The 26,475-nt window shown below is 41.3% G+C and overlaps 1 protein-coding gene across 1 annotated transcript in view; it reads right to left on the reverse strand.

The window, feature by feature from the left end:
* The window catches only part of LOC124711300 (citron rho-interacting kinase), a 217,559-nt gene that overhangs the window by 184,260 nt on the left and 6,824 nt on the right, over positions 1-26,475 (reverse strand). Inside the window, exons 3-4 of the mRNA XM_047241304.1 lie at positions 5,997-6,178; positions 5,352-5,601 (exon numbers count right to left, since the gene is read on the reverse strand). Coding sequence (XP_047097260.1) covers positions 5,352-5,601; positions 5,997-6,178 — 432 coding nt within the window. The remainder of the gene's footprint in view (positions 1-5,351; positions 5,602-5,996; positions 6,179-26,475) is intronic.

The raw sequence follows: 26,475 nt of genomic DNA on the forward strand, positions 1-26,475 counted from the left end.
TTACACTTCTGGAAGCCATAAAACTATCAAAACAATGCTCTGCTTCCAGAGAATCTGCTCCAAAGATGGTTAATCAGTTCCATTGTCCAGAACAGTTGTGGTGACAATTTTGTAATACAAAGTGCATCACACTCTTCAACTTTTTAGTAAAATAAAAAAATGACCACTGGACAATACTACAGTGAGTTAATTACACCAACAAGAGATGGAAAGAAACATGGCGATATCTGGTGGTGACGAAACTATTTTTTCACCATGAAAACTTGCCAGCACATTTATCGGGATTTCTCATTACAAAATGGGACAAACTGGGATGCTAATTTCTGGCTCACCCCTGCAACCGTGCTCCTAGCTCCCTATGAATTATTCACGGTATCAAACATGAAGTGATTGTTAAATAGAATATTCTGTTCAACAGAGATAGTCATTTACGGGTGTATTTTAAAAAGTTTGTCAATTCCTATTTTTTTTGGAGGGATTAAAAATGACCTGGGATCAGGAAAAATGTATATCCATAAAAGGAGACCAAGTTGAAAAATCACTATTTGGAAAAAATAAATAAAATAAAAAAAGTGACAGAACTAGATTGATTTACCATCAAATTAGGGTGTATAACCTACTGTGGAAGGGTACAAAAGTGGATCTACAGTGATCAAGTGTAAGTATTTACATAATGGAGACTCATGGGTCTTCCATTTTAAGTTTTTTAACAGGAACACGAAGGACCTGTATTTAACACAATAATCTAAGGACTTGTTTATTTTGCACATACTCACTATATTGCAATATAGAAACTGTGGAGCAAGTTAGAAATTGTTCAGAGTGCAGAAAAAGATTGATCTTTTACAGAAGCTCGAAATTTAGTGCAGACTTCAATATGAGATGCTTATATTAGTCTCCACAACAAAACTTTGCCTCGAAACCTGGCAGAAAATCCAAAGAGTTTCCTGTCGTATTAAAGTATGCTAGGGGCAAGACACAATCAATGCCTTCTCTGTGTGATAGCAACAGAAATACTATCAACGATAGTCTTGCTAAGCAGAATTACTAAATACAGCCTTCTGAAATTCTTTCACCAAAGAAGACTAAGTAAATATTCCAGGATTCGAATCAAGAACAGTTGCCACCATGAGTAACTTAAAAGTAGATATCCTTGGTGTAGTGAAGCAACTTAAATCACTTAATGAAAGCAAGTCTTCTGGTCCCGACACTATACCAAATAGGTTCCTTTCAGAATACGCTGATACAGTAGCTCCATACTTAACAATCATACATAACCACTCGCTAGATGACAAATTATGCAGATACAGTAGCTTCATACTTAACAATCATATACAACCACTCACTACACAACAGATATGCACCCAAAGACTGGAAAGTTGCACAAGTCACACCACTATCAAGAAAGGTAGTAGGAGTAATCCACTAAATTACAGGCTCATATCATTAACATTAATATGGAGCAGGATTTGGAATATATATTGTATACAAACATAATGAATTACCTCAAAGAGAACAGTCTATTGGTAAACAGTCAACACAGATTTAGAAAGCATCGTTCTTGTGACACACAACGAGCTCTTTACTCACACGAAGTGTTGAGTGCTACTGACAAAGGATTTTAAATGGATTCCACATTTCCAGATGGCTTTTGACACTGTACCTCACAAGCAGCTTGAAGTGAAATTGCGTGCTTATGAATTATCATCTCAGTTATGTGACTCAATTCGTGATTTCTTGTTAGAGGGGTCACAATTCGTAGTAAAACAGAAGTGATTTCTGCCACTCCACATAGTAATGTTTTAGTCCCTCTGCTGTTCCTTATCTATATACATGATTTAGGAGACAATATGAGCAGCCGTCTTAGATTGTCTGCAGATGATGCTGTTTATCCTCTAGTGAAGTCATCAGAAGCTCAAAACAAATTGTAAAACGATTTAGAAAAAAAACCTGTATGGTGCAAAAATTGGCAATTGACCCTAAATAATGGAAACTGTGAGGTCATCCACATGAATGTTACAAGGAATCCATTAAACTTCAGTTACACAACAAATCAATCTAATCTAAAGGTCGTAAATTCAACTAAATACCTAAATATTACAATTACAAACAATTTAAATTGAAAAGAACACACAGAAAATGTTGTGGGAAAGGCAAACCAAAGACTAGGTTTTATTGGCAGAAGACTTAGAAAATGTAACAGATTTACTAAAGAGACTGCCACACTACGTCTGTTCGTCCTCTTTTCGAGTACACCTGTGTGGTCTGGGATCCTTACCAGATAGGATTAACGAAGTACATTGAGAAAATTCAAAGCGCAGCAGCACATTTTGTACTATCCCAAAATAGGGCGGATACAGGATTTGGGGTGGAGATTATTTAAAAAAGGTATTTTTTGCTAGAGCAGAATCTTCTTATGAAATTTCAACCATAAACTTTCTCCTCCAAATGCAAAACTATTTTGTTGATGCTGACCTACATAGGGAGAAACTATCATAATAAACTACTGGAAATCAGAGCTCACACAGAAAGATAAAGATGTTCGTTTTTTCCATGGGCTGTTTGGTTCAAATGGCTCTGAGCACTATGCGACTTAACTTCTGAGGTCATCAGTCGCCTAGAACTTAGAACTAATTAAACCTAACTAACCTAAGGACATCACACACATCCATGCCCGAGGCAGGATTCGAACCTGCGACCGTAGCAGTCACTCGGTTCCAGACTGCAGCACCTAGAACCGCACAGCCACTCCGGCCGGCTGCACTGTTTGGGACTGGAATAATAAAGAATTATTGTGATGGGGCTTCGATGAACCCTCTCTGCTAGGCACTTAAGAGTGATTTGCAGAATATTCATGTAGATTTAGAATGTTAGGAGTAGACCAGAAAACATCATACAGTCAGTTGTTCAGAGAAAATAAAATTGTCACTTCTTTGTGTATACATAACAGAAAATTTAATTATAATAAAAGAAAATATGAACAGTAATGATCCTTTTAACTCCCATAATTAATCTGTACATAGCCATTATACAAGACAAATGAATGATTTACATTCAGCAAATATAGCACTATTCCAAAAAGGCATACTCCATTCTAGCATCAAATTGTATAATGCTTTATTCAGATACATAAAAATAACAACAGAAAAGTATAAATGCAAAGATTAATTAGTTGAGCACTGCTTTTGTTCTGTAACTCTACCACTCATTCATGTTTTATTTCTAAAATGCTATATGGTGAATAACAATCCATCCATTTCATTATACTATGATTATTTCAGCTTGGATTTTCCACTGTTTGCATAATTATTTAACAAATTTAAAAGAGGCAGTCATAATCTACTAATAAGATGTATATTCTAATGTTGGAACTTTAACCAAATAAGCTATTTATGACAATTAGAAACTGTGTTTTTGTCTTGAGGCTGTACAACCAATGGCATACAAATACCCGAAATCTATTCACCCTGTATTTGAGAATGACAGTACTTAGTGACTCAACAAACTTTAAGCATAATTTCAAAATTTTTATCAAACTTCTTTTCACTTAGATGCTTAATGTCAAGTATTTAACACCTGTGTAAAATAATTAGACATTTTAAAATGTTTTATTTATGGGAGTTCAATTCTTCAAAGAATTGGGGTTTACTGGTATGTACTAACAGCTGGGCACAGTTATGTTCCTGATGTTTTCACTAAACAGAACATGGCTATGTCACTTGCTCTCAATTAGTTGATAAAAGTGGATACTGAAAGATCAGCAAACATTTATTTGTTGCACCTTTCTTGTCCCAGTCTCTTGTCAATATGCATTGCACTGAGCATTTCGGTGTGACATGGTGATAATTCTTTTCTGAGATTCTGCACAGAAATTATAATAAGTAACAATATATTTTACAAATTGAAAAAGAAGTGTGCCCACCCACAGTTGTAAATGTTTTTATACACTGGATGCAAAATACAGAAAGGTTATTGAAAGACATTTATGTTGTTTAGCAGCTTGCGTAGTTCGGAGCTCTATTACAGCCCTTAACCCTCTGCAGAAGGTGTAGTCAAATGCCAAGATTTCCAGGCACTGAATAGCAGCTCCGCTACTCAGGAAGCAGAGAAAAGTGACTAAAAAAATTACGTCATTATGGTAAAAGCTATCACAAATAGCAATAAGGTGACAGACCATTTGGGAAGGAACAGTCCATTTTCGCTTAATCCATCTACAGGACGTGGTTGTTACACTCCACCTGCTATCACCATGTAGTAGTGCTACTCAGTCTCTACAGGGGCTCTAGCTGTTTGTGTTTTGCTGTCACTGATAACACATACTAACAACAAATTATTGCTTGACCAACATGGGACCAGTATAACATTCTGATTTAAAAACATTTAGTTTGTTATGAGAAACAAACCTATACTTCTCGCAGAGAGAGCATCACAAGATTAACAGTATTTATTTGTGTGACACTGTTTACACATTACAAAAATGAAATTATATTAATGCCTGGTGTCTGCACCTGTGATACATTATATGTAAACTGAAGGTGGAGGGGGGGAGAAAGGAAAGGAAAGGTAAGCGAAGGGATTATTGATGTTAGCTGCATCGGGACATTAGGTGGAATCAACGCGATGAATGAAAATGTGTACCGGACTGGATTCGAACCAAAGATCTCTTGCTTACTAGGCACCATCCAGGACACAATGTTATCACAACTGTGCAAACTATCTCAGCACGCCCAACGGCCGACCCACATTCCCACCGAGCGCCATCTATCCACAGTCCCTGTCCATTTCCTCCACACCTGCTACTCTGAGATTCCTGCAGGAGGTCGGACATACTTGTGCATCTGCACTGAAGAAGGTGAATCCATTGCCCATCTAAGCAATCAATTATATGAAAGCATGGTGTCTTTTCTTTCAGACATGTTCGAAAGTGGTTAACGCATCTGCCTAGTAAACAGGAGGTCCCGGGTTCAAATCGCGGTGGGGGTACACATTTTCACTCTTCGCTGCCGATTCCACAGAATGTCGCAGTGCAGCTGACATCAGTAATCCCTTCTTTTTTCCCCCTCCACCTTCAGTTTACAAAAATGAAATTATAAATATCTACCAAAACATCAGAGAAAATGAAGCTGACAACTCTTAAGACACACACATGGTATAATATTTCTGTACAAAGCTGGATCAGATGTACCTGCTGAAAGTTCAAAGGGAGCTCAGGTAAAACAGTTAATATCTCCCAATCTAACAAGTATAAGAAACTAAGAATGAATGAGGGGGAAAGTTGCATGGGCAGCTCAGCAAGTAATTCAAGCAACTCAGAGCAATAACAGTGGTCTAGTGCAAGTCATGTTTCTTACCCCATATGAAACACCGTGATGAGGACCTTCCAGAACGAGAAGTACTTCTGGTGCTATATAGTCCAGAGTGCCCACGGGTAGCTTGCTGCGGACCATACCGGCAGCTGACAATCTAGCTGATGACCCAAAATCTGCAAGCTTTAAGTGCCCACAGAGGTCTATGAGGATGTTCTCTGGCTTTATATCACGGTGAACGTACCCCATTGTGTGTAAGCTGTGGATAGCCAGTGCCAGTTCTGAGAGGTAAAACCTGAAAGCACAATATTCATTTACATACATGAAATGAAAAGCTCTGTTTAAAGTTACTGACTTGCTTAATTCCTACCAAAAGGCACAGAGCCGTAAGTAAGTTGTTAATAAAGATGAAGGAATAAATCAGTTGCACATGTTACTGTAATCAGCAGAGACTGAGTTAGGATGACCAGATCAGGGTCTGAAGGCAGTTCCATCAAATTACAAAAAAAAAAAAAAAAAAAAGAAATGAAAGGAGGAAGATAAAGGTTTAAAATTCCATCAAGATTTCAGTGAATGTGAATAATGGTATTAATGACAATTTTTAATTATAGTACAAAGTGAATGTACAGTGAAACAAACATAGCTACTTCTCAGTTAGAGGAAATACAAAAAGCTGTAGAAATAACTCACCTGCACAATTCTTCCGACAACACACCATCAAATCTATCGAGAAGTGAAAGGAGATTACCTCCAGGATGAAATTCCATTACCAGGTACAGATTTTGCATGTCTTGGAATGAATACTGCAATGATGTAATCCATGGAGAAGATGCTTGTGCCATTATATCTCGTTCTTCCTGATAGAATGCCATCTGTATAATTTAGAAGAACTGGTTACCAAACAATGTGCTGACTGCGTAAGAACTTAAAAATCAGAAAAGAAAAAACCCTGATACATGATCCACAATTAATCCTAATGACCCTTGTAGGAACAATAATGATGCGTCCATACTGACAACTAAGTATGCATTTGAATAAATAACTTATCCAATACAATATCCCACTTTCTGCCAACTGAACTATGCCTCACCACTACTTCTGTTCAAAAGTTAGATACAGTGGGAGTTAGTGAAGTTCAGTGGCAGTAGGAACAGGACACCTGGTCAGGTGAATACAGGGTTATAAATACAAAACCAAATAGAGATAATGCAGGAGCAGGTTGAATAATGAATAAAAAAAAGGAATGTGGATAAGCTACTATGAACAGCATAGTGTATGTGGTTATTGTAGCTAAGACAGACACGGAGCCCACACCCATCACAATAGTACAAGTTCATATGCCAACTAGCTTCACAAGTGAAGAACAACTTGAAAAAATGTATGATTAGATAAAAGAAATTATTCAGATAGCTAAGAGAGATGAAAATTTGATAGTCATGGAGGACTGGAATTCAATAGCAGGAAAAGGAAGAGAAGGAAAAATAGTAGGTGAATATGGACTAAGGAAAAGCAATGAAAGAGGAAGCCGTCTGATAGATTTTTGCACACAGCATAATTTATCCATAGCTAACTCTTGGTTTAAGAAACATGAAAGAAGGTTGTATATGTAGAAGAGAGATGGACACACCAGAAGGTTTCAGGTTGTTTATGTAATGGTAAGACAGAGGTATTTGAATCAAATTTTAAATTGTAAGACACTTCCAGGGGTAGATGTGGACTCTGACCAAAATTTACTGGTTATGAACTACAGATTAAAACTGAAGTAACTGCAAGAGGGTACGATTTTAAGGAGGTGGGACCTGGATAGATTGAAAGAACTGCAAGATGTAGACAGTTTCGGAGGGAGAATTAGGGAATAATTGACAAGAACAGAGGAAAGGAATGTAGAATAATAATAATAATAATAATAATAATAATAATAATAATAATGTGGAGGCCCGGGAAAAGAATAGGCCTCCGGTATGTTCTGCCAGTCGTAAAAGGCAACGAAAAGAACAAACCATTAATAGGGCTAACCCCCCTTTTAGTGTGATTACTTGGTTCAGGACAGAACTAAAGAAGCCTCGGACAAGCGCCGTCATGGTCGGGGACGACGCTTGAACCCTATGCCCGCCCACAATGGTAACGACACTGCTAGCCAACTGGAAAATGATTTAAATCCAAATACAGGTGTTTTGCAGGATATGCTTCCTGCAACCACCCTAGAAGGAAAACAAAGACAGAGGATGAGATGGTCAGATGAAGTTAATCGACACCTCATGTTCTGTTATTACCAAGCAACAAACCTAGGAACCAACACAACTGGATACATATCACAAGTATACACAACATTTATTACCAGATACCCAGAATTAAAATTTTTAACAGAACAACGACTAGCTGATCAGATCCGTGTAATAATAAAAAATAACAGGATACCCCAGTCAGAATTAGAAAACATCAAACCACAAGTACAACAAATACTGGAACAAAATAATGTGCAATCAGAAGAAGAAGAAAATACAGTAATGGACTCAAACATCCCAGAGCAAACAAACAAAGACCAACTCGCATCAATTAAACAATCAGAGGAAAACGAAATCTTAAGACAGCCACCAGAACAAGCACAAATAGAACACGAAGTGACACAGATGTTAGATATAGAAGAAAAATTTCAGCTAACATATATAGAATACAAAGACACAAATACTTACATTAGACTATTCTTGCATAGACCACCAAATAACCCACAAGTCGAAACAACAATAAAAACTATCAACACAATCATACACAACAAAATAAATGAAAACACAACTATGGAAGAGTTACAACTACTGGTTTATATAGGAGCACTCACTACACTAAATATACACACTAGGCAGAGATCAGAACCAACCAACACACAGAAGAAACCCACAAAACCAGCATGGCAACACAGGCTACAGATCAAAATAGAAAAACTGAGAAAAGACATCGGACAGCTAACACAATTTATAAGAAATGAAATCTCGGAAAAAAAAAAACGAAAAAGGTTAGGTAAAATCTCACAACAAGAAGCGACAGAGCAATTAGACGAAAAGAAGCAGAAATTACAAGCATTAGCCAAATGACTCAGAAGATACAAAAAAAGTGAAAATAGAAGGAAACAAAACCAAACATTCAACACAAACCAAAAGAAATTTTACCAGATTATAGATAACACACACATTAAAATAAACAATCCACCAAACATAACAGACATGGAACACTTCTGGAGCAACATATGGTCAAACCCGGTACAACATAACAGGCATGCACGATGGATACAAGCAGAAACAGACACATACAAGATGATACCACAAATGCCTGAAGTGATAATTTTGCAACACGAAGTCACCCAAGCAATTAATTCTACTCACAATTGGAAAGCCCCTGGAAATGATAAAATGGCAAATTTCTGGTTAAAGTAGTTCACCTCAACACATTCACATCTAACTAAATTATTTAACAATATGGTTATAATAGAGGGAAACATTCCACGTAGGAAATATATATCTAAAAACAAAGATGATGTGACTTACCAAATGAAAGTGCTGGCAGGTCGACAGACACACAAACAAACACAAACATACACACAAAATTCAAGCTTTCGCAACAAACTGTTGCCTCATCAGGAAAGAGGGAAGGAGAGGGAAAGACGAAAGGATGTGGGTTTTAAGGGAGAGGGTAAGGAGTCATTCCAATCCCGGGAGCGGAAAGACTTACCTTAGGGGGAAAAAAGGACGGGTATACACTCGCGCACACACACACATATCCATCCACACATATACAGACACAAGCAGACATATTCAAAGACAGAGTTTTGGCAGAGATGTCAGTCGAGGCGGAAGTGCAGAGGCAAAGATGATGTTGAATGAGAGGTGAGGTATGAGTGGCGGCAACTTGAAATTAGCGGAGATTGAGGCCTGGTGGATAACGGGAAGAGAGGATATATTGAAGAGCAAGTTCCCATCTCCGGAGTTCGGATAGGTTGGTGCTAGTGGGAAGTATCCAGATAACCCGGACGGTGTAACACTGTGCCAAGATGTGCTGGCCGTGCACCAAGGCATGTTTAGCCACAGGGTGATCCTCATTACCAACAAACACTGTCTGCCTGTGTCCATTCATGCGAATGGACAGTTTGTTGCTGGTCATTCCCACATTGAATTTTGTGTGTATGTTTGTGTGTCTGTCGACCTGCCAGCACTTTCATTTGGTAAGTCACATCATCTTTGTTTTTAGATATATATTTCCTACGTGGAATGTTTCCCTCTATTATAACCATATCATTAATTTGAACCTAACAATTACGTTTGTTATTGTCGCTGTTGCATCTCGAAATCTTTCCTGTCGTCTTACTTTCTCTTTATTTTCTCTTTCTGTTTTTACCAGTAGTCTTACTTTGTATTCACCTTCCCCTTTTTACCGTAATACAATTTTATCCCGCCTATATATACTCTATAATACGTAACCCACTTCCAAACCATAACCAAAAAAAAATTTTTATTTTGCGCTTTCAACAATACCGCTGCTATAAAATCCACCGTTTCAAGTTCAATAACAGCTGCTTTCACGTATTAAACAACCATTTCGGCTAGTTCTAATAACTTTTACTTTATTTCCACTTCCGTTTTTCGCACATCACTGATCATTTTTAGCCGCTCCCCACAGGTTTTAACGTCATTATTTACAATTGTTAGCCTCATTTTCGTAATCTTTCACCACAACACCACTCCTTTTAATACATTTACACGTTTTTTTCGAAATTTTCCCGAATTTCTCCATCCTTTAACGTGTTTTAGCGGCAACACAACCACCTAACCTTCATGCACATCGCTGTCTACCAACCCAAGTTCACCACAGGATCAACTTAACCAACACTTTTTCACCTTTTTTCATACCAGATCTCCAGTTATTTTCTAGTTCACCCTTATCTCTCCCCATATATTTTTATTTTTCATTTTCATTTCAACCTCATGTTACACTTTCCACCTTCTAATACCATGTCACCCTCACAACACCCCCACCACGAACCCATTAAGTTTTATTTACATTCCCTCCGCAAACATGCCTTCACCCTAGCCAGATTACGCTCGCATATTTTATTTTCTCAGGCTTGTCTGACATTTGGCATAACCCCAAAAGGCCTCACACTTGAAGTTCCCATCTCTGGCTGCAACCCTTCTTTCCATAAGTCCCTATACCAGTTCCAAACTGAACAATCCATTGCCCTCACCCACCTAATCCTTCACTTACACATCAACTCAGCCAACGAACACACCCGTAAACTCCTATCCTTAATAATAGTCCTCAATCTTTCCTCTCCCACATCCACACCGGCTATTCAGAGCATCCTCCTACAGGCCAACCGCAAATTAGAGCAGCATGCCACCCTTCACCTCAAAAAACTATCCAATCTCCTGGTTTCCCACCTCCGGAAAGGCAACTCACTCACCCTTCACAACCTTTCCAGCAAACCTCAACCACCTCTCATTGCACACAAACCCAGTCTCTCCCACCTACTCAGTCTCCCACTTCCAGCTCCACTCCCTCCAAAACCTCAAAATTGCAAGCAACACAATCTGGCACCACAACACCCTAATTCAGTAGTTAACCTTTCCTCCAAACCTCTCTCCCAATCCGAAACCTCTGTCCTATCCAAAGGCCTCACCTTCAGCCCCACTCCCAGATTCAACCAAACAGCCCTCGTCAAAGATTTACTGTCCTACACCCGTACTCTCTGCTGGAAGTATCACTTTGCCACGAAGAAAAATGATCCTAATCCTACCCCTAATGATCCAACTCCCCAAGACACTATCCAAATTGAACCCTGCCTGGAACAGTTCCGCCCTCCGTCACAGCGGGACCCACCTTCTCTTCCTCAAAATCACCCTCTCCAAACCTTCCAGGAATTTCTGACTTCCAGCCTTGCCTCTCAATCATTCTTACAAAACCTTAATCCTACTCCCAACATCACCACTACTGAAGCCCAGGCTATCCGTGATCTGAAGGCTGACCGGTCCATCATCATTCTTCCGGCGGACAAGGGTTCCACGACCATGGTACTTGATCGTCGGGAGTATGTGGCTGAGGGACTGCGTCAGCTTTCAGACAACACCACATACAAAGTTTGCCAAGGTAATCCCATTCCTGATGTCCAGGCGGAGCTTCAAGGAATCCTCAGAACCTTAGGCCCCCTACAAAACCTTTCACCTGACTCCATCAACCTCCTGACCCCACCGACACCCCGCACCCCTACCTTCTACCTTCTTCCTAAAATTCACAAACCCAATCATCCTGGCCGCCTCATTGTAGCTGGTTACCAAGCCCCCCACAGAACGTATCTCTGCCTACGTAGATCAACACCTTCAACCCATTACGTGCAGTCTCCCATCCTTCATCAAAAACACCAACCACTTTCTCGAACGCCTGGAATCCTTAACCAATCCGTTACCCCCAGAAACCATCCTTGTAACCATTGATGCCACTTCCTTATACACAAATATCCCGCACGTCCAGGGCCTCGCTGCGATGGAGCACTTCCTTTCACGCCGATCACCTGCCACCCTACCTAAAACCTCTTTCCTCATTACCTTAGCCAGCTTCATCCTGACCCACAACTTCTTCACTTTTGAAGGCCAGACATACCAACAATTAAAGGGAACAGCCATGGGTACCAGGATGGCCCCTTCGTACGCCAACCTATTCATGGGTCGCTTAGAGGAAGCCTTCTTGGTTACCCAGGCCTGCCAACCCAAAGTTTGGTACAGATTTATTGATGACATCTTCATGATCTGGATTCACAGTGAAGAAGAACTCCAGAATTTCCTCTCCAACCTCAACTCCTTTGGTTCCATCAGATTCACCTGGTCCTACTCCAACTCCCATGCCACTTTCCTTGATGTTGACCTCCACCTGTCCAATGGCCAGCTTCACACGTCCGTCCACATCAAACCCACCAACAAGCAGCAGTACCTCCATTACGACAGCTGCCACCCATTCCACATCAAACGGTCCCTTCCCTACAGCCTAGGTCTTCGTGGCAAATGAATCTGCTCCAGTCCGGAATCCCTGAAGCATTACACCAACAACCTGAAAACAGCTTTCGCATCCCGCAACTACCCTCCCGACCTGGTACAGAAGCAAATAACCAGAGCCACTTCCTCATCCTCTCAAACCCAGAACCTCCCACAGAAGAACCACAAAAGTGCCCCACTTGTCACAGGATACTTTCCGGGACTGGATCAGATTCTGAATGTGGCTCTCCAGCAGGGATACGACTTCCTCAAATCCTGCCCAGAAATGAGATCCATCCTTCATGAAATCCTCCCCACTCCACCAAGAGTGTCTTTCCGCCATCCACCTAACCTTCGTAACCTCTTAGTTCATCCCTATGAAATCCCCAAACCACCTTCCCTACCCTCTGGCTCCTACCCTTGTAACCGCCCCCGGTGTAAAACCTGTCCCATGCACCCTCCCACCACCACCTACTCCGGTCCTGTAACCCGGAAGGTGTACACGATCAAAGGCAGAGCCACGTGTGAAAGCACCCACGTGATCTACCAACTGACCTGCCTACACTGTGACGCATTCTATGTGGGAATGACCAGCAACAAACTGTCCATTCGCATGAATGGACACAGGCAGACAGTGTTTGTTGGTAATGAGGATCACCCTGTGGCTAAACATGCCTTGGTGCACGGCCAGCACATCTTGGCACAGTGTTACACCGTCCGGGTTATCTGGATACTTCCCACTAACACCAACCTATCCGAACTCCGGAGATGGGAACTTGCTCTTCAATATATCCTCTCTTCCCGTTATCCACCAGGCCTCAATCTCCGCTAATTTCAAGTTGCCGCCACTCATACCTCACCTGTCATTCAACATCTTTGCCTCTGCACTTCTGCCTCGACTGACATCTCTGCCCAAACTCTTTGTCTTTAAATATGTCTGCTTGTGTCTGTATATGTGTGGATGGATATGTGTGTGTGTGTGTGTGTGTGTGTGTGTGTGTGTGTGTGTGTGTGTGTGTGTGTGTGTGTGTGTGTGTGCGCGCGCGCGCGCGCGCGCGAGTGTATACCCGTCCTTTTTTCCCCCTAAGGTAAGTCTTTCCGCTCAAGGGATTGGAATGACTCCTACCCTCTCCCTTAAAACCCACATCCTTTCGTCTTTCCCTCTCCTTCCCTCTTTCCTGATGAGGCAACAGTTTGTTGCGAAAGCTTGAATTTTGTGTGTATATTTGTGTTTGTTTGTGTGTCTGTCGACCTGCCAGCACTTTCATTTGGTAAGTCACATCATCTTTGTTTTTAGATATAAATTATGGATATAATATTACTGGAAAATATCAACACAAAATCACACATTTGCTATACATGGATGATCTAAAACTACTGGCAGCAACCAATCAACAACTCAACCAATTACTAAAGATAACAGAAGTATTCAGCAATGATATAAATATGGCTTTTGGAACAGACAAATGTAAGAAAAATAGCATAGTCAAGGGAAAACACACTAAACAAGAAGATTACAAATTGGATAACCGCAGTGACTGCATAGAAGCGATGGAAAAAACAGATGCCTGTAAATATCTAGGATACAGACAAAAAATAGGAATAGATAATACAAATATTAAAGAAGAACTAAAAGAAAAATATAGACAACTAACAAAAATACTGAAAACAGAATTGACAGCAAGAAAAAAGACAAAAGCTACAAATACTTTTGCTATACCAATACTGACCTATTCATTTGGAGTAGGGAAATGGAGTAACACAGACCTAGAAGCACTCAATACACTTACACGATCACAATCACAACGCCACAAATATAGAATACATCACATACATTCAGCAACAGAAAGATTCACATCAAGCAGAGAGGAAGGAGGAAGGGGATTTATTGACATAAAAGACCTACATTATGGACATATATGTAAAAACAAAGACGCTGTAACTTACCAAACAAAAGTGTTGATATGTTGATAGGAGACAATAAAAACCACACACACACACACACACACACACACACACACACACACACACACAAATTTCAAGCTTTCACAACCTAGGGTTGCTTCATCAGGAAAGAGGGAAGAAGAGGGAAAGACAAAAGGATGTGGGTTTTAAGGGAGAGGGTAAGGAGTCATTCCAATCCCAGGAGCGGAAAGACTTACCTTAGGGGGAAAAAAAGGACAGGTATACACTCGCGCACACACACACATATCCATCCACACATACAGACACAAGCAGACATATTTAAAGACAAAGAGTTTGGGTAGAGATGTCAGTCGAGGCAGAAGTGTAGAGGCAAAGAAGTTGTTGTAAGACAACAACTTGTTGAAAGACAACAACTTCTTTGCCTCTACACTTCTGCCTCGACTGACACCTCTACCCAAACTCTTTGTCTTTAAATATGTCTGCTTGTGTCTGTATGTGTGGATGGATGGATGGATTGATGGATGTGTGTGTGTGTGTGTGTGTGTGTGTGTGTGTGTGTGTGTGTGTGTGTGTGCGCGCGAGTGTATACCTGTCCTTTTTTCCCCCTAAGGTAAGTCTTTCCGCTCCCGGGATTGGAATGACTCCTTACCCTCACCCTTAAAACCCACTTCCTTCCGTCTTTCCCTCTCCTTCCCTCTTTCCTGATGAGGCAACAGTTTGTTGCGAAAGCTTGAATTTTGTGTCAAAGCAATCACTCATATAAATACATCGGCTACACCACTGCAATTTCATAACCACTTCTACAACCCTTTAGATCACATAACATCAACAGATACGAAGAAAGTAAATTGGAAAAAGAAAACACTACATGGCAAGCACCCGTGTCATCTAATACAGCCACACGTCGACCAAGACGCATCCAACACAAGGCTAAGAAAAGGCAATACATACAGTGAGACGGAAGGATTCATGATTGCAATACAGGATCAAACAATAAACACCAGATATTACAGCAAGCATATTATTAAAGATCCCAATACCACAACAGATAAATGCAGACTTTGCAAACAACAAATAGAAACAGTAGATCACATCACAAGCGGATACTAGTAAATACAGAATACACCAGAAGACATGACAATGTAGCAAAAATAATACATCAACAACTTGCCATACAACATAAACTAATAAAACAACACATTCCAAGATACAAGTATGCAACACAAAATGTACTGGAGAATGATGAATACAATTTATACTGGAACAGAACCATTATAACAGATAAAACAACTCCACATAACAAACCTGACATCATACTCACAAATAAAAAGAAGAAATTAACACAACTAATGGAAATATCCATACCCAATACAACAAATATACAGAAGAAAACAGGAGAAAAAATTGAAAAATACATCCAACTGGCTGAGGAAATCAAGGTCATGTGGCATCAGGATAAAGTTGGCATTATACCAATTATACTATCAACTACAGGAGTCATACCACACAATATCCACCAGTACATCAACGCAATACAGCTACATCCAAACGGATATATACAACTACAGAAATCTGTAATTGTTGATACATGTTTAATGACCCAAAAGTTCCTAAATGCAATGTAACATATACCGTACAGTTAAAAGAAAGTCACGCTTGATCAAGGTCCGCGTCACTTTCCATTTTTAACCAGACATAACGTCTGAGAAAGGAAAGAGATGATAATAATAATAATGGGTAGCTATGAGAGATGAAATAATGAAGGCAACAGAGAATCAAGTATGTAAAAAGATGAGGGTTATTAGGAATCCCAGGACAACAAGAGATATTGAATTTAACTGACGAAAGGAGAAAATACAAAAATGCAGTGAACTATGCTGGCAAAAGGGAACACAAACATCTGAAAAATGAGATTGACAAGTGCAAAATGGCTAGAGGTTAAATGAAGTATTTAGAAGCATATGTCATAAGGGGAAAGATAGATGCCACCTACAGGAATATTAAAGAGACCTTTGGCGAAAAAAAACACCTCTATGAATATCAAGAGCTAAGATGGAAAGCAGTCCTAAGCAAAGAAGGGAAAGCAGAAAGGTGGAGGGATTATACAGAGGGTCTATACAAGGGAGATGTACTTGATTGACAATTATTACGGAAATGGAAGAAGACGTAGATGAAGATTAGATGGGAGATATGACACTGCATGAAGAATTTGTCAAAGCACTGAAAGATCTATCTCAAAACAAGGCCCCGGGGTTAGACGACATTCCGTCAGAACTACTGATAGCCCCTGGTGTGCACCATGTATGAACAGCGAAATTCTGTCAGACTTCAATAAGAATATAATAATTCCAGTCCCAAAGAAAGCAAGTGCTGACAGTGTGAAAATTACCAAACTATCAATTTAATAAGTCACGGCTGCAAAATACTAACATAAATCCTTCACAGAAGAGTGGAAAAACTGGTAGAAGCCAGCCGCAGGGAAGAGCTGGAGAAATGTAGGAACATGCAAGGCAATACTGACACTATGACTTCTCATAGAAGGTAGGTTAAGGAAAGGCAAACCTACATTTATAGCATTTGCTGACTCAGAGAAAGCTTTTGACAATACTGACTGGAATACTCTCTTTCAAACTCTAAAGGTGGCAGAGGTAAAATACAGGGAATGAAAAGCTATTTGCAATTTGTACAAATACCAGATGGCAGTTATAAGAGTCAAGAGGCATGAAACGAAGGCAGTGAGACAGGGTTGTAGCCTATCCTCGATGTTCTTTAATATGTATTGAGCAAGCAGTAAAGGAAACAAAAGAAAAATTTGGAATAGGAATTAAAGTTCACGGAGAAGAAATAAAAACTTTAAGGTTTGCCAGAGACATTGTAATTCTGTCAGAGATAGCAAGGGACTTGGAAGAGCAGATGAATGGAATGGACAGTGTTTTGAAAGGAGCGTATAAGATGAACATCAACAGAAGCAAAACTAGGATAATGGAATGTAGTCGAATTAAGTCAGGTGATGCTGAGGGAATTAGATTAGGAAATGAGACTAAGTAGTAAAGGGGTGTCTTGAAAGGATATATAATGAACATCATCAAAAGCAAAATGAGGATAATGGAATGTAGTGAAATTAAATCAGGTGAGGCTGAGTGAATTAGATTAGCAAATGAGACACTTAAAATAACCAAGTTTTGCATTTTGGACAACAAAATAACTTATGATGGTGTAAGTAAAGAGGATATAAAATGTAGACTGGCAATGGCAAGAAAAGCATTTGTGAAGAAGATAAATTTATTAACATCGAGTATATATTTAAGTGTGAGGAAGTCTTTTCTTAAAGTATAGTAAACAGTTTGGACAAGAAGAGAATAGAAGCTTCTGAAAATGTGGTGTTACACAAGAATGCTGAAGATTAGATGGGTAGATCACTTAACTACTAGAAGAAGGGATTGGTTGATAGGACACATCCTGAGACATCAAGACATCACCAATTTAGTACTGGAGGAAAGCATGGTTGGGTAAAAATTGTAGAGGGAGACCATGAGATGAATATAGTAAGACTATTCAGAATTATGTAGGTTGCAGTAGTTACTTGGAGATGATGAGGCTTGCACAGGATAGGGCACCGTGGAGAGCTGCATCAAATCAGTCTACGGACTGAAGACAACAACAACAACAACTACTACTACTACTGTTAATGAAAACTGACAAATTTTTGTTAAGTGTTGGACTGGTTCACATCTTCAGTTACCTATTGAAAGCAGCCATTATAACTTTGTTAGAATTTTTTTCACTTTTTAGTATTTATAATACTACTAAAAAATCATCCTTGCTCTAGACATCAGCTTTCTCTATTCATTCACCACTAACCCTATGATATTACCCCTTGTTTCAGAGTGGGAGTATTACAGAAAAATGAAAAATAAGCAAAGTAATGCCAATATATGGGAGAGGCATGGACAAATCTTTTAATAATGGTTTCTTAAAAATATTAGAATTGCTTATGCTTAGAGTTAATGCTTTAAGAAGTTCCATTTCTTGATTAGTGAAGTTTCATAAAAGGGATTTCCACAGGTATACTCTGTTTTTATTTCATTTATTTAATTATCTTTCATTCTTTGCACCTAGTTTCAGGGTCACAGACCTATTCTCAAGAAATTGCAAAGAAATAGTACATAGAGTCACATCACAAAGACCCAAATTTTGACAAATTACATTATAACAGCACTATAAAGTCATTAATTTATTTGAGGAAGTCAAAGATTAACCTCTCAAAAGCTGACCTGCTGGTAGATGTGTTTACCAACTTGCATCATTTGCTTAACTACTAGTCGTCTGTGTCTTCTCACGCTTGCCTATGTGGGCTCAGACACTACTTCCCGTAAATTGTTTCTGACAACAAGTTCCTTTTCCTCTCATGGGATTCCGTTCCCTGGCAATTATCAAGCCATCATCGGCAGTGAAATACGTGTTCCAACCATGTAGCAAAGCAGCATTGTCACACCTACGCAGATATTGAAGACGTTTGTATGATGTAACTATAAAATTTTTTAGAAAGTGTACAATGCACCAAGAATAATATACTTGTGCAGAACCACACATTCTAACATGGAAGTACTTGCAAAGACCATAAAAATTATGTATGCCATTGGTTCCACATTAACATCTTATTCTTAGTGCATCATATGCCAAGATGTCACATCTTGTAATGTGTTGATGTTTTGTCTTGTTTTAGGCGCAAAAATAACTAGGGTCATACATGCCCATGTCAGAACTGTAGAACACTAAGACACAGAGAGGAGTTATAAACAACGACACATCTATCCCAGGTGATGGGGTAGAACACAGATAAAAACAGGGATGCGAAGAAAGGTATATAAAATACGCCATACAGAAACGGAGGTCCTGAACTAAAGATTAAATGTCCTTTGCCACATCGCTACGATGAACAAAAAGTAAAACGCAGTCGACAGCCCCCGTGTCATTCACTAAAATGACCAATAACTCAGACGGCAAACACAAATGCGAATGTGAGTGGTTAAAAAGGTTTTTCCATCAGAAATGGCGGACCGTAAAAGGTTGAGGGCAATGAGCACAAAGTAGTGGGGGAGCATAACTTAACAAATGGCAATGGCTAAAGACAGTGCCCGATGGTAACAACCTAGCTAAAACAATCTCCTCACAGTGAGAGAACTGAGAGGAGGTTGTCCAAGTCGCTGGGAGAGGCTTAATAACCCGGAGCATGTTCCCATGAAGCGAGGACCAGTGGTGATGCCAAAGTGACGCCACCTGCTGACAGACAGCAACATAAAGATCATCGGAGGGAATCTAAGAAGTAACAGGCTGAGGTACAAGAACTGCAGCTTTGGCAGCAATATCAGCGGCCTTGTTTCCTGTCAGACCGAAGTGACCAGGAACTCACATAAACACTACAGTGGCTCCATCAAGAGTGAGCAAGTGACAGCTTTCCTGGACCCTCTGCACTAAGGGATGGACGGTGTACACCACACAAAGGCTTTGAAGGGCACAGATAGAGTAGGAGCTAATGACGGAATTGAAAAGTCTGCGTCACTGGATGTACTGCGTGGCATGATACAAGGTGAAGAGCTCTTCTGTGAATACTGAGTAGTGTTCTGGAAAGCCAATACCAAAAAATTTTGGTGACAATGACAAAGGCACACCCGACACCACAGTCAGTTCAAGAAACACCAGTGTACACAAGGGTACTATCTCGAAATTCCATGTGAAGGTCGTGAAACTGAAGGCGATAAAGCGAGGCTTGGGTAGTGTCCTTATGAAGTGAATGACAGCCAAAGTGAACATGGGCTGCTGCATGAATCCAAGGTGTAGAAGGGTTCACAGTCATCAGGAAAATGCCAGGTAGCATGAAGAGCTAAAAGTGAATTCCTGGAGGTAACAGAAGAGAGACACGCCCCACATGGGTGATCAAAGGAGTCATCAAAGGAGGCATAGGACAGGTGGCCATGCATAGCTGACAAAAGGCACGCATATTTGCTGAGGAGAAAGTCACAGCGGTAGGACAGCAGCAGCTCGACAGCTTCTGCACACAGACACTCAACCAGACTAGTGTAAAAGCTGCCAGTGGCTAAACAGTTGCCACAAAAATGGATAGTATTGAGACGGCGTAAGAGGGATGGGCATGTAAATTCATAAACAAAACATCCACAGCCAAGTTTAGAATGGACACGGGACTGGTACAAATGGAGGAGGGTGGTTCGACCTGCTCCCCAGGAAGTACCTCTGAGGACAGGTAGGATACTGAAGGACCGCATACAGCAGACCACCAGGTAAGACACGTGAGAGGGCCAAGAAAATTTCCTATCGAGCATGAGCCCCAGGAATTTTGCAGTTTTCAACGAATGGAAGAGCAACAGGCCCTAGATGTAAAGACGGTGGAAGAAACCAACTACGCCACCAGAAATTCAAACAGTTTTGTTAGTGGAAAAACAAAAGGCACTGTCGATGCTTCATGAGTAATGAAATCGAGACATCACTGAACTCGCCAGTCAATGAGACAGGTCCATGGTGAACTGCAATAGATCGCAAAATCGTCAACAAAAAGGGAGCCAGAGATGCGCGGCGGGAGTCAGGCCATTACAGGATTCATGACAATAGCAAAGAGGACAGCACTCAGGACGCAACCCTGAGACACACCATTTTCCCAGATAAAGGTATCTGACAAGGAAGAACCCACACATACCTTGAAAACTCATCTTTTAAAACTTCCTGAAGGACATGGGGCATGCGGCTATGGAAGTCCCAAGTGTAGAAACAACGGAGGATACCAGATTTATGCAGAAAACCATTCATGACATGAGTGGAAAAAGTGACAAGATGGTCAACTGCAGAATGGCGTGCTCAAAATCCACACTGAACAGTGGTTAATAAATTGAGACACTCGAGCCACTATACCAGCTGGGCATGAATCACGTTCCATCACCCTGCAAACACAGCTGGTGAGAGAAATGGGGAATTAGCTAGAAGGAAGGTGTTTGTCCTTTCTGGGCTCAGGTATGGGTATGGGTATGGGTATGGGTATGACAGTGGCTTCACGCCAGCGTCTGAGAAACGTGCACTCTCCCCACATGCCATTGTACGTTTGAAGGAGAAAGTTGTTGCCCACAAGAGAAAGGGGCTGCAACAGCTGGATGTGATCATCATCTGGCCCTGGTGCGGAGGATCGGGATGAAGTGAGAGCATGCTCTACCTCCCTCACAGTAAAGGTGGCACTGTACACTCACTATTCCGGGGAGAGAAAGGTATCGACCAAGCCTCCTCCGGTTGTTTCTGATGGAGGAAGGCAGGGAAATAGTGGGAGGAGCTCTAAATCTTCGCAAAATAGCGGCCCAAGGTGTTAGAGATAGCAAGAGGGTCCACTATAACACCATCTGCTACTGTCAGGCCAGAAATTGGGGAAGAACTTTGGTCTCAGAGAGCCATTTAAGGTTGGCCCACAGGAAGGAAGAGGGAGTGGAACTGTTAAAAGAACAAGTAAAGGAAATCTACATCTACATTTATACTCTGCAAGCCACCCAACGGTGTGTGGCGGAGGGCACTTTATGTGCCACTGTCATTGCCTCCATTTCCTGTTCCAGTCATTTATGGTTCGCGGGAAGAACGACTGCCAGAAAGCCTCCATGCATGCTCGAATCTCTCTAATTTTACATTCGCGATCTCCTCGGGAGGTATAAGTAGGGGGAAGCAATATATTCGATACCTCATCCAGAAACGCAACCTCTCAAAACCTGGACGGTAAGCTACACCGCGATGCAGAGTGCCTGTCTTGCAGAGTCTGCCACTTGAGTTTGCTAAACATCTGTGTAACGCTATCACGGTTACCAAATAACCCTGTGACGAAACGCGCTGCTCCTCTTTGGACCTTCTCTACCTCCTCTGTCAACCCGACCTGGTACGAGTCCCACACTGATAAGCAATAATCAAGTATAGGCCGAACGAGTGTTTTGTAAGCCACCTTCTTTGTTGATGGACTACGTTTTCTAAGGACTCTCCCAATGAATCTCATCCTGGCCTCACCTTACCAACAATTAATTTTATATGATCATTCCACTTCAAATCATTCCGAACACATACTCCCAGATATTTTAGAGAAGTAACTGCTACCAGTGTTTGTTCTGCTATCATATAATCATACAATAAAGAATCCTTCTTTCTATGTATTCGCAATACATTACATTTGTCTATGTTAAGGGTCAGTTGCCACTCCCTGCACCAAGTGCCTATCCGCTGCAGATCTTCCTGCATTTCGCTACAATTTTCTAATGCTGCAACTTCTCTGTATACTACAGCATCATCCGCGAAAAACCGCATGGAACTTCCGACACTATCTACTAGGTCATTTATATATATTGTGAAAAGCAATGGTCCGATAACACTCCCCTGTGGCACGCCAGAGGTTACATTAACGCCTGTAAATGTCTCCCTCTTGAGAACAACATGCTGTGTTCTGTTTGCTAAAAACTCTTCAATCCAGCCACACAGTTGGTCTGATATTCCGTAGGCTCTTACTTTTTATCAGGCAACAAAGCGTAACTGTATCGAACGCCTTCCTGAAGTCAAATAAAATGACATCTACCTGGGAGCCTGTATATAATATTTTCTGGGTCTCGAACAAATAAAGCGAGTTGGGTCTCACACGATCGCTGTTTCCGGAATCCATGTTTCTGGGTTCCCAGAAATGACATGATACGCGAGCAAAAAACATGCTTTAAAATTCTACAACAGATCGATGTCAGAGATATAGGCCTATAGTTATGCACACCTGCTCGACGACCCTTCATGAAAACTGCAACTACCTGTGTTATTTTCCAATCATTTGGAACCTTCCGTTCCTCTAGAGACTTGCGGTACATGGCTGTTAGAATGTGGACAAGTTCTCTATCATACTCTGTGTAGAATCGAGTTGGTATCCCGTCAGGTCCAGTGGACTTCCCTCTGTTCAGTGATTTCAGTTGCTTTTCTATTTCTTGGACACTTATTTCGATGTCAGCCATTTTTTAGTTCTTGCGAGGATTTAGAGAAGGAACTGGAGTGCAGTCTTTCTCTGTGAAACAGCTTTGGAAAAAGGTGTTTAGTATTTCAGCTTTACGTGTGTCATCCTCTGTTTCAATGCCATTATCATCCCAGAGTGTCTGGATATGCTGTTTCGATCCACTTACTTATTTAACATAAGACCAGAACTTCCTAGGATTTTCTGTCAAGTCGGTACATAGAATTTTACTTTCCAATTCACTGAACGCTGCACGCATAGCCCTCCCAACGCTAACTTTGACATTGTTTAGCTTCTGTTTGTCTGAGAGGTTTTGGCTGCGTTTAAATTTGCAGTGAAGCTGTCTTTGCTTTCGCAGTAGTTTCCTAACTTTGTTGTTGAACCACGGTGAGTTTTTCCCGTCCCTCACACTTTTACTCGGCACATACCTGTCTAAAATGCATTTTACGATTGCCTTGAACTTTTTCCATAAACACTCAACATTGCCAGTGTCGGAAGAGTAATTTTCCTTTTGATCTGTTAGGTAGTCTGAAATCTGCCTCGTATTACTCTTGCTAAACAGATAAACCTTCCTCCCTTTTTTTTATATTCTTATTTACTTCCATATTCAAGGATGCTGCAACGGCCTTATCATCACTGATTCCCTGTTCTGCGCTTAAAGAGTCGAAAAGTTGATCTGTTTGTTATCAGTGGGTCCAAGATGTTATTTCCACGAGTCGATTCTCTATTTAATTGCTCGAGGTAATTTTCGGATAGTGCACTCAGTATAATGTCACTTGATGCTCTGTCCCTAGCACCTGTCCTAAACATCTGAATGTCCCCGTCTATATCTGGTAAATTGAAATCTCCACCTAAGACTATAACATGTTGAGGAAATTTATGTGAAATGTATTCCAGATTTTTTCTCAATTGTTCTGCCACAAATGCTGCTGAGTCAGGAGGTCGGTAAAAGGAGCCAATTATTAACCTAGCTCGGTTGTTGAATATAACCACAACTCATAATAATTCACAGGAACTATCCACTTCTATTTCACTACAGGATAAACTACTACTAACGGCGACAAACACGCCACCACCAGTTGCATGCAATCTACCTTTTCTAAACGCCGTCTGTGCGTTTGTAAAAATTTCGGCAGAATCTCTCTCAGGCTTCAGCCAGCTTTCCGTACCTATAACGATTTCAGCTTCATTGCTTTCTATCAGCGCTTTAAGTTCCGGTACTTTACCAATGCAGCTTCGACAGTTTACAATTACAATACCGCTTGCTGCTTGGTCCCCGCATGTCCTGACTTTGCCCCACACCCTTTGAGGATGTTGCCCTCTCTGTACTTGCCCGAGGCCATCTAACCTAAAAAACCACCCAGTCCATGCCACACAACCCCTGCTACCCGTGTAGGCGCATGCTGTGTGTATGGCACAAGTCGAGGAATCTGCAGCCCACACGGTCGCAGAACCGTCTCAGCCTCTGATTCAGACCCTCCACTTGGCTCTGTATCAATAGTCCGCAGTCAGTGCTGTCGACAATGCTGCAGATGGTGAGCTCTGCTTTCATCTCGCTAGCAAGACTGGCAGTCTTCACCAAATCAGATAGCCGCCGGAAGCCAGAGAGGATTTCCTCCAATCCATAGCAACACACATCACTGGTGCCGACATGAGTGACCACCTGCAGATGGGTGGACCCTGTACCCTTCATGGCATCCAGAAGGACCCTTTCCACATCTGGAATGACTCCCCCCCCGTATGCAGATGGAGTGCACATTGGTTTTCTTCCCCTCCCTTGCAGCCATATCCCTAAGGGACCCCATTACGCGCCTGACGTTGTAGCTCCCAACTACCAGTAAGCCCACCCTCTGCGACTGCCCGGATCTTGCAGACTGAGGGGCAACCTCTGGAACAGGACAAGCAGCCATGTACGGCCAAAGATCAGTATTAGCCGGAGACAGAGCCTGAAACTGGTACATCAGACAAACTGGAGAGGCCTTCTGTTCAACCCTCCAGAATGGCTTTCGCCCCATGTCATAATGCGAGACGACCCACTCTACCACAGGTGAGGGGTCAGCCTCAATGTAGGCAGTATCCCGGGCAGCCACAGCCATAGTCTGATCGGGGGATGTGTGGGACGAGCTGGCCATCCCCGGAAAAACCCCGTCCGGACTCCCACAATGATGCCCATTGGCAACAGCCTCAAGCTGTGTGACCGAAGCCAACACTGCCTGAAGCTGGGAGCGAAGCGATGCCAACTCAGCCCGCATCCGAACACAGCAGTCACAGTCCCTACCCATGCTAAATACTGTTGTGCAAAGAACGTCTGAACTAATCTACAGAGAGCACAAACAAATCGTCACAAAATGAAAACGGTTATTAAAATACAAGACTGCCTAGTAAATGAAGTAATGCTGCTACTTGTGCACTGCTGACACTCTGCTCGGTGGCAGAAGGCTAACTGTACTGTCAGTAACGTACAAAGAGTATTTGAAAGAAATAAAAAAATGACAGACGACTATGTGACTTTACAAGTCACAAATATTAAAATGCAAATCTGCCCCTGCTAATTACAAAACTACACAATGATTTGACAGATTTAACTAAACAAATGCGCTAAGAACTCTCAAACAAATTTTCAACTTGACTACTACACTTATATGAACGCTAAATAAGCCACTTGCTGCTACTTGCGCACTGCTGACACACTGCTCGGCGGCAGCAGGCTGACTAGCTAGCTTTTTTGCTATACCAAAGAACTCTATGACACTGTGCATGCATCTGTTTATAATGAATGCAGTTTGCCATCGTCGGATGATGGTTAAAAATGTGGAGAGCACGTCTCCACAAGTGAATGGCATTGCAGCACCCCTCAGTCCACCAAGGGACTGGGGCACTACACAGTAACGACGTAGTGCGAGGAATGGAACGTTCTGTGGTGATAAGGATAATGTTTGTAAGATGTTTCACCCGGTCATCGCAACTGGAGGAACGTTGTTCGTTGCAAGTCGCCAGGGAGGAGCAAAGCAGCCAGTCAGCCTTAGAAAGTTGCCATTTGGGTGTGCATGTAAGTGGGGTAGGAGTGAGTGATCGGATGGCACATGGGAAATGGTCGCTCAAGTGAATGTCAGAGAGAACAGACCACTCAAGATGATGGGCAGGCTGGTCAGCGCAGAAGGAGAGGTCCAAATGGGAATAGATGTGAGTGGAGTCTGAAACGAACATGAGT

The sequence above is a fragment of the Schistocerca piceifrons genome, chromosome 8 (genome assembly GCF_021461385.2).
Source record: "Schistocerca piceifrons isolate TAMUIC-IGC-003096 chromosome 8, iqSchPice1.1, whole genome shotgun sequence".
Lineage (NCBI taxonomy): Eukaryota > Metazoa > Arthropoda > Insecta > Orthoptera > Acrididae > Schistocerca > Schistocerca piceifrons.